This window comes from Gigantopelta aegis, chromosome 3, assembly GCF_016097555.1.
Source record: "Gigantopelta aegis isolate Gae_Host chromosome 3, Gae_host_genome, whole genome shotgun sequence".
In the NCBI taxonomy this organism is placed as follows: domain Eukaryota; kingdom Metazoa; phylum Mollusca; class Gastropoda; order Neomphalida; family Peltospiridae; genus Gigantopelta; species Gigantopelta aegis.
The window spans coordinates 68666585-68677193 of NC_054701.1; the positions used below are offsets into that span (position 1 = coordinate 68666585).

At 36.5% G+C, this 10609-nt stretch overlaps 1 protein-coding gene across 1 annotated transcript in view; it reads right to left on the minus strand.

Annotated features, from left to right (window-relative positions):
• LOC121391996 overlaps positions 1-6731 on the minus strand; it is a 39197-nt gene extending 32466 nt beyond the window's left edge. Inside the window, exon 1 of the mRNA XM_041523418.1 lies at positions 6390-6731. Coding sequence (XP_041379352.1) covers positions 6390-6626 — 237 coding nt within the window. The 5' untranslated portion in view covers positions 6627-6731. The remainder of the gene's footprint in view (positions 1-6389) is intronic.
• Between the last annotated feature and the right edge of the window lie 3878 nt (positions 6732-10609).

Here is a 10609-nt window from a genome sequence, read left to right on the forward strand (position 1 = left end):
TGTTTGTTTTGTTTCACGACACCACTAGAGCACATCGATGCATTAATCATCGGCTATTGGATGTCAAACATTTTTCCATTAGTAGCAAGAGATATTTTATATGCATCATCCCACAGACGGGGCGAGACGTAGCTCAGTGGTACAGCACTCGCTTGGTGTGCGGTCGGTCTGGGATCGATCCCAGTCGGTGGTCCCATTGGGCTATTTCTCGTTCCAACCAGTGCACCACGACTGGTATATCAAATGCCGTGGTATGTACTACCCTGTCTGTGGGATGATGCATATAAAAGAACCCTTGTTGCTAATCGAAAAGAGTAACTCATGAAGTTGCGACAGCGGGTTTCCTGTCTCAATATCTGCGTGGTCCATATATCATACTAAACTGACACCTTTTCATATTTTCGGGGGATAATAACTGGATCGTATTTCACAACTGTTACTAGAAGTTGCACATTATAATCGCACCTTAAGAACTGATTAACAGACTGAAATTTCCCAGGAGACACTTTGATGCGGAAAGTCAATATAGGACATTAATCCTTATATCTTTGTTCTCGTTTTTACTATTTATTTTTCTATTTGAATAATTTTATGCATATATTTAACGTTATGGGAAGGTTTCCAGTGTATTCAATATGTATTCATTATGTATTCATGAAGTCTGGTTCATGAAGAGCGGTCGATAACTCGGGTTCCTTGACCATAATTGGTCCCAGTCAAAATTTTAATAAACTTTAAATAATTTGGCTTTGCTATAAGAAAAATGGAAAACAGTTTAGTTATGAAATAATAATATATAATAAAAAAAGTGTTCGTGATTAACATTTACCAATAATTGAAAATATAATAACAAACATTGTTGGCTGACATTTTGTCTTAAGTTGTAGCACTGCTCGTTGCAATTTTTATTACCATAGCAACCTACCAGAGTAATAAAACGCATCCTATAAAATACATAATTATCCTTACAATATTAACTTACGTCATTACAATTAATGAATCCTTCTTGAAAACAGTTTTATTTAAAGGTGTGGTGGCGAAATTTAGTGATTTAATTGGCGTGCTACTACGCAATCACCATAGGCATATGAATTCCCATTATAGAAGCGGGTGTGGGGGTGTGGGTGTGGGTGGGGTGGGGTGGTGTTGGGGTGGTGTGGTCGGGTAAGTTTTTTTTCCAAATTAAAAGAAATTGCCCGAATCTAAATAACAATATTTCTTCGTATTAAAAGGACATTCCTGCATTGTAAGATGTTTCCGACTTATGAAATATTTCTACGATTAAACTTACATATTCAATACATTTTCTGGTTTAGAGTATCAGTGTCTGTATATTCAATGTGTTTCTGGTCGTCATAATATTTTTAAGAAGCCCAAATTGGATTTTTTAGGAAATAAAATGAAATGTAACCTAGTACAAATATTATAACAATCAGAAACACGTTTAATATACAGCCACTAATATTTTATGTAGAAAAATATATTTGATATGTAATTACAATCGTTAAAAAGTCTTTGTTAGTCGATAACATCTTAAAAATTGCAGCAAACTCAGGAATGTCCCTTTAACATTACGGTCAAACAGCTATTTAGGGATTCAGGGTTGCAAACACTTTTTACATGGATAACACCTTATTTTGCGTGTGGAAATATAGAAATTCATGGTAAAATGGTCTCAGGTTAACATATTTTGCCCAAATATCTATATTATTTTTGCCCGAATTTGAGGACTTGTTAAACAGCTCCCCTGAAACCCCCCCCCCCCCCCCCCCCGTCTCGTACGCTAATGACAATCACGACACTACTGCCTTTCCATTCCAACCAGTACCATGATGTCTGAGGGAAAAAGTACTGTAAAACTATAGCGTTTTTTTTTACTATCCAGGAAAGCATCACAATTATCATACTGTTAGACACCTAATACGGTCTATTTTCCATCTGCGAGGTTTTTGGAGCGGCGTTAACGGACGCATAAAACATCTATTTGATTATATATAGCAATGTTTCCATGTGCGCGACTCTGTTTTGGAGAGCCGTACTCACGTCGTGTCCGCACAACGTCAAAAACCGCGCACATTTAACATAAAATTTATTACATTTTTAAGAACAAATCATTTTAATACTTAAAAATGATAGATTGTACAATAAATTTAACAATATGTTGCGTCAGTAGTCTGTCAGTCCCACTCTCTTCTCTATACACTGGGCAATGCGCCGCGGCATGCTGTCCATTAACTTGTCTATATAACTAATCCAGACTCATCCATGTTTACACGATTGTTGTTCCCCAGTAACCGATTTGTTTGGGCTGAAGTTTTTCAATACGGTCTTTCATGATCTGCCAGGCATTTTCTATAGGGTTTAAATCGGGTGAAGCAGCTGGCCATTCTAATACGGTCACGTGATGCCGCTCAAACCAGTCACGGGTGTATGCTGCGGTGTATGGCCTTGAATTATCCTGCCGGAGAAGGAAAGGAATGTCATTTGTCATAATGACTGAGTTTAACAATCCTTCCTCTAAACTTTCACAGTACTTGACAGAGGAAATATTTCCATTAACCAAAACTAGGGGAGACAATCCCAACTTGCTTATGCCAACTGTGCGGCACGTCTACTGTCGTTAACGTCAAAGATTCTCTTGCTTCCAGATCCCGAGCATCGTAACTCGCTCTTCCCTTCTCGACATTTCTTCAAATTATCACACAAAACTTTTGCCGATTGAACTCCACTTTCATTTAAACCGAGGAGACGTTTTCTATTGTCTATCTCAGACATTGTTGTGACCAAAAAGTATGTCGTCTGCTAAAAGCATCACCACGTGACATATCGTAGCAACAAGGAAAATTATTCGTAAATATCCTACTAAAGTACGTAATAATAATTTATTCCATAATATTTTATTTTTTTTATTCGAAGTATATAAAACACCGATTTGTTTTAAAGGGACATTCCTGAGTTTGCTGCAATTTTTAAGATATTATCGACTAACAGAGACTTTTTAACGATTGTAATTACATATCAAATATATTTTCTGCACAAAATATTAGTGACTGTATATTAAACGTGTTTGTGATCGTTCTAATATTTGTACTAGGTTAAATTTTATTTTATTTCCTAAAATATAGTTTTTTCGTACGTACGAAATTATTTGAAGACAAAATCCAGTTTGGGTTTCATACAAATATTAAGACGACCAGAAACACCAGATGAGATATAAATCATATTTGACAAAAAAACATGAAATTTTCTTATTATTATATAACTTTTGACAATTTATCTTTATTTTTTTTTTTAAATGCCAGCAGCAAAATAGTTCCGGCTTTCTTACAGTGAAGATAACACTTTCTACAGTGACGATAACACTTTCTACAGTGACGATAACACATTTTAGAGTGAAATAGTGAAATTTTCACTCTAAAATGTATTATCGTCACTGAGTGACTGATAACACTTTTATTTCACTGATATTTTAAGATATTTCACTAAATGTTATATAATAAATATATACATAGGGAATAACTGATTACTGTCTTAAGATATCGGCTATATCCTGCGAAGGTTAGAATGGCGAATGCAGCAAGGCTCCGCCGAGCTGCATTCGCCAATCGACCTGAGCAGGATAAAGCCGATATCTTAAGACAGTAACCAGTTATTTCTTTTATCCTGCAATCCTACAGGAATATTCGAAAACTAATTATTTATTCCTGTTTTGTGTACGCATTCGAGTATTGTCAACCTAGCAAGACGTTTGTCGTATGTCGTCAAACAAGATACATGACGTCATTATCTGTAAGACACTAGCTACATTCTGTCTCATTAAAAAAGCGTTTCTAAATTCTAATTCATAAATAAATATACACTGTTTGTATTGTTATCGCAACACTAAATGTTATTTGTATTTATTGTACTTCAACAAATCATTTAAAGAGTGTTTATTGAAAATCTAGTCTGAAATACTCGAGTCGAGTCGGGCTTACGTGACATATTTTTTGGTCAGTGACCGAATAATAATAATAATAATAATAATAATAATAAATCCACCACCACCCCACCTCAAGCAACTACGTTTCCTTTTTTTTCCATTTACTACGAGGAATTTGAAAAACGTTTAAGTTAATAATTTTCAGGGCCATAACCAGCGAGGTGGGGTAGTGGCCCACTAAAAAACCCCGTAAACCCACAACAAAAAACAACAACAAGAACAACACAAAAACAACAACAACCCCCTAAAACAACCCAAACCCAAACAAAAAAAACACCAACCCCTGAAAACCCCCCCCCCCCCCCCCCCCCAACAACCCCAAAACAAAACAACAACCCCCAACAAAACAAAATAAAACAATGAAAACAAAAGAAAATCCTTGTAGTTAAGAAGTATCTCTTTTGTCTAACTAAAGAAGACCTCATAATATTATTAGTAATAATTACTGGTCAGGATCAAGGTATTACTTTTTTGTTTTCCAGAGCATGTATCCACCAAAGTTTCACGCTCGTGCACCCTTGGTCACAGGTACCCCCAAACAGAATCCCCTAGTACTAATACTATAGTTAAATACTTGTTGTATATAAAATAATTCTTTATTATATAACAACTATAGCACATTCGGCTTTATTGGTGGTGGTGTGGGGGTGGGCGTGGTAATTGTGTCCCTGGCCCACCCAGCCACTGGGTTGGAGGCAGAAAATACAGTTATTATTCTGCCTGATACCATTCCGTACTGCCAACCCATTTATTTTAGGCAAGATACGGCCCTGACCTACTGGTAGTCTTATTTAACAGGTCTTAACACCTTGCCAAGCTGATCTAAATACCGATTACAGCGCGGTCTGTTTGCGTTGATTCTGATACGGCCTCTGGATATGTTAATCCTCACTCTGTAGCCGCCTCCTGTTTAACATTGGAACAGATCCGTACATTGATAGCCATAAGCGGTCTATGAAAGTGTGTGGAGACACTCGAGCTTAATAGTTTACGAAAACATCCGGTAATTAATGTGTAATACCTGATACTTTCATTGGCTGCTTAGCTTAGCTTAGTAACTTGTTTAACGTGTCCATATACCACTAGGGTTTCGAACACGCCTATCCCGAGTCCGGCCTACGATAGTTTAGGGGGTCTGACTCGGGACAGGTATACATTGGCTGCTAAATGATTTATGTAAGTTAAACTTTTACCAACGTAACGCAATGGATCTGCCATGGGCAGAAATCCTTGGTGAAAAAAAAGTTTGTTTTGTTTAACGACACCACCAGAGGAACTCCTCGGCGAAGTCAGAGGTTGTGCCAAGGCAGGTGTGCTTGTACAGTTTTCTGATGGATGCACGCCAAACAATGTCTCATACCCATACCAACGCAACGGTTATTGATTTATATAATGTTACTGTTTCTCTCAAACAGCGATGATTTCTATATGATTTACTTGCATATACTTCAAGAGTTTACTATTACAGTGGTGAGTGCCAAATTATGTATACTGAATCAAAGAAATGAGGGATCACACGAACACTAACAGGAGATAGCGACTGCAACAAAACCCCTGATCCATTGTGTCAAGAAGTTAACTGAGTTACTGATATTGAATGTCACATTACTGACACCCAGTCCGATATTAAATATTTGTACTTTCGTCAGACATTATAATGCTAATAGTGACTGAAATGTGGTCTACAACACCAAGTGTTCTCTAATTTCGTTCTCTTAGTATATATACGTTAATGCTTTACGAATAAATCCGATGAATGCCGAGGAGAGAACATGCATTAATGCTCTAGAAAAATACTCAAAAGACCATTATTACATAAGGTAATATAATAATAATAAACCCATTGGTTTCCTTACTGTTTCACACATTAACTGACTATTTTCATTAACAATTTATAGCCTCCCACCCATCTACCGTATGACCCGGGCCGTAAGACAATTGCACCTGGTTTCTAGTTTTCCTATAACACCAGATATGAAACACTTGCCTTATCATGATTTTATAGTGGGGGCACTCACATAATCTATGAATCGTGTTATGGAACGACAGTCAAAATTTAATATAAAAAGTGATGAGAAATCAGGTCCCCCCCCCCCCCCCCCCCGTTTACGCCAGTTTTACGAAAGAAGAAATCTACTGCTGCCACGTTGGCGCTTCTATTTACGCAGTGAGCACAGAAGATACCACAGTTTTTATCAGACATGAAATATTATTTGGAGAGAGAAAAGGATTTTTTTTTTTAATAATAAAACATCATGGTCTCATGTATATTATGTTTAGTTACATACAAATATAACATATCTGTGACTTGTATGTCCTGTAACATCATATATTTCGTACCGGCCATTTTTGGGTCGTTTTTGGACAATAAATATTGATAGATTGATTAATTTATGTATACACCCACCTCTTCAAATATTTCCAGTGACGAATCCTTACCCAGCCTGACATCACAGTCAAGAAGCTGTCTGCTATGTTTGAAGAATGCGTACAGCGTGTTTTTCCCATCAGTGTACACCCTCTGCACCTCTTGTGCATTTTGGTAAGTTAGGATCAATCCGCTCCCAGACTTTGCGTCAGAGGTTTGCAACAGTAACAACAAATAAGATAGGACCAATAATGTCTTCCAGGCGTATCCCAGCATTTCGAAACTAGGTGGATGAGCACAAACACAAGTGTTACTAGCCAACACAATTAAATAAATCCAGAATGTTGTAATGATATTTTGTTAATGCAGACACGTGTTAGAACGGATCCACGTGTAAAGATAGCGTGCCGTGTTAGAACTAGATTTGGAATTATTGTATACTCATACACATTGAAAACAGCGAGTGGTTTACTCATCAAACTGATGGCCTTATAAAAGTACATAGCTAGAACGCCATCTTGTTTTTGCCTTTTGACAAATCCTTCCATTGTTGAGTAAATGTAGAAGTAATTGCTACAAAGTGGTGTAAAAACGTAAAATATTTAATTTATTTTATTCTATTTATTCGGTCTAGAACACTTTAGATAATATCAATTTGATATCAACGTCGTGCGTTTCTTTTGTTGCGAATGGTAGCCAGTGATAAAGTGACGAGAAGACGGGTGGCGTTTCACACGGTCTGATAGCTGTATAGATAAACAGCGGTATAGTGGTATAGTGGTTAACAATTGGAATTATGTCTGGTAGGCACTGGGTTCGCATTTCGGTACTGGCTCCCAGCCAGAGCAAGTTTAGCATTTCATTTCAACTTATTTTCGTGCTTAAATCCAATTAAGGTTCAATCAGCCTGTCCTGGGCACACACACCTGAACTATTTGGGCTGTCTGTACGGGACTATGGTTAATTGTTAGCTGTGGTCTGTGAGTCGTTAAAACTCACTCTGGGTGGAGTGCCGGTAATGGGCTGCGAACCCTAGAGCCTGGTTAGTGACTTACACCTACCCACCGAGTCGTTAAAACGTTCTGGGACTGGATTAGGTAATAGGCCTGCGACACCTGTACCTACCAGCCTTATGTCAGATACCTACGAACCATGACCCACCGTCTGCCGGCACACGTGAAAATAGCGAACTTAATAATTATAGGAAACATTAGGCCATTTTGACAAACAAAATTAAAACTTTCCCTGCTACCTATACGATTGGGACCACTATTGAAACACTGTCTTGACTAGGTAAGTATGTGAAAATATTGGGACTTGATAATAAAACTATAACAAAAGAATACATAACTCTATTGGGATTTTGATTGAAACACTATGTTTAAACAAAGACTGTTTTCTATTAGTATACTCTATTGGGATTCATATATTGAAACACTATGTTTATACAAAGACTGAATAATAAGTATAAAATTGATATATTGATACATATTTTTTCTAAAATATTAAAACATAATACATTTTCTTTGAATTATGTGCATATATTCATTTATAACAATCCTTATGACAGCTATATTTATTTTAGGTACTATGTGCTAACCCATTCCCCATATCAGTACTACCGGCTTAATATAATAGGCGATTTAGGAAATAGGCCTGCATTAAAATCCAATATAAAATACAGAATAACCTGTTAAAGTTTTGTGTATCATGATTACAAGTATGTACTTAAATAGCCTGCTTTGGTGACTGATGACAACTATGCACGTGGCATGCTGTCATTTGGAAAACCTCCACATGTATACATATGCATGTATGTATGTATGTGTGTGTGTGTGTGTGTGTGTATGTATGTATGTATGTATGTATGTATGTATGTATGTATGTATGTATGTATGTATGCATGTATGTATCTTTGTATGTATGTATGTATGTACGTATGTATGTATGTATATGTATATGTATATGTATATGTATATGTATATGTATATGTATATGTATATGTATATGTATATATATATATATGTATATGTATCTGTATCTGTATATTTATACGTATATGTATATATCAGCAAAATAATGATTAACGTGGGCTATTTAACACGTTAGTTGTCAAACTGTAATGGATTTTGCCAAGGAATTTGTACTTTGTAAAACTAACAAATAATTTCAATCACGTATTTCATATTTTCATAGAGAAATTTGTTCTTACCTCTTAATTGATTTGAAATATATGAAAAAACGTTTATAGTTGTTGCACAGCCTTTTAACTGCTTAGCGTTGCAACCAAAGAATCCCACTGCACCTCTGGGATCGGTTTACTACAACATGGCTATATTTAGTCATATCTTCTTTTCAAAGTATTACTAATTGGCCCGACAGGTGCGCCGAAGAAAACGAAAATGATAGCTTTTGTTTCCCCAAGTGTTCTTTTTTGTCACAAGCAAAAAAACCAACACAACCCCCCCCCCCAAAAAAAAAAAAAAAAAAAAACAACAACAAAAAAAAAAAAAAAAAAAAAAAAAAACTGGAAAGAAAAGAAGAGAAGAAAACCGAAAAAAAGAGAAAGAAACAAACACCACTGTGATAACCAAGCTACGATCTGTATCGCATATCTATGCAAACAGAAGTGAGTATTTGTGAATCATGTGCATTATTCCAGTTCATCTTTATGCCAAACAAATGTTTCTTTTCTGGGATTCCTCCCTCGGTATTGGAAAATAAATACCGGATGTTCGTTGTTAGTGCTGCCAGTAAGATAGTCTCGGTAATATAGACCCTTCTTCAAAAAACTGAGTCGAATATTCGATTCCTCTTTGTGTTTTGATTTACGATCCTGAATGAGTTCTACAAAAAGTGTTTGCATTAGTTAGAACGCTGGTTCTAAATTCTTCTCGTATACCTAGAAAATCATTAGTAAAGATGATGATGATGATGGAAAAGCATTAATGGAAAGAAAACTAAAGGAATATTTTCTTAATAACATATCTACACATATTAAACTATGGCTATTTTGTGTCTAAAGTGGTTATTTCGACACTTTGGGGAGAGGGAGAGGGAGAGAGAGAGAGAGAGAGAGAGAGAGAGAGAGAGAGAGAGAGAGAGAGAGAGAGAGAGAGAGAGAGAGAGAGAGAGAGAGAGAGGGGGGAGAGAGCGAGAGAGAGGGGGGGGAGAGAGCGCGCGAGAGAGAGAGAGAGAGAGAGAGAGAGAGAGAGAGAGAGAGAGAGAGAGAGAGAGAGAGAGAGAGAGAGAGAGAGTAACCTAATGCCACAACATAAGCTACTGCTACAGAAATGCAGCAAAGGTGCTTTTATATGCACTCTCCTATATAGACAAGACAGTACACACCAGTGCCTTGGATGTTATACTAATAGTGGAGAAGGGAAGGGGGAGAGGGCAAAACAAAACCAAATAAAAAAGACATAGAGAGAAAAAACGCAAGAAACTCTTATGACCAAGCACACGTCACGAGGGCGCTATACAACTAAGCTGCACCATGAAATGCAAATTCTTATAAAACGTTTTAAAAAAAAAAAATCTAAGACGGACATTAAAATGTTAATGTCAGAAAGTTGAAGTTAAATTTCATTGTATTTGACGACACCACTAGAGAACATTGATTTTCAAATCACCCCCTGCGCGTGCTGTAACCTCACCGTGGTGCAGGGTTGTAATATTCTCTTTGAGAATGGCCAATACAGCATTGAAGTTTTGAGTAAAAGTCAGTATCTATCTGTGATATTTGTATTTGTATTTTTCCAGTTCTTTACACTGTTTATATCTTGAATTTTTATATTGATGTTGATCATCACTTTGTTTTTCCATTACCATAATTTGACACCCGATGTATTTTTTGTGCTGGGATGTCATTAAACATTCATTCATTCATTCATTCATTCATTCATTCATTCTGTTATTGGATGTCAAACACTTGGTAATTCTGGCACATAATCTTAAGAGGAAAGCCGATATTTTATTTCCTACACATCCTTGTAAGAGATGAACTGTTGTAGATATATATCGTCTTGAACATATTCTTAAGAGGAGATTGTATGTTGGAGATACCTTTCGAGACTTGTGACTGGTTGATCTACAGTGATGATCCGGACAATAATATTAGGACGACCGAAATTGATTGTTCTGTGACGTGAAGTTAAAGCCGCACACCCTAGTTCCATCCAGCTAAAATAAATTATAATTTGGTTAATCTACAAACCTGTAACACACTTAGATCACGTTTTTATCAAATGGAGTGAAAA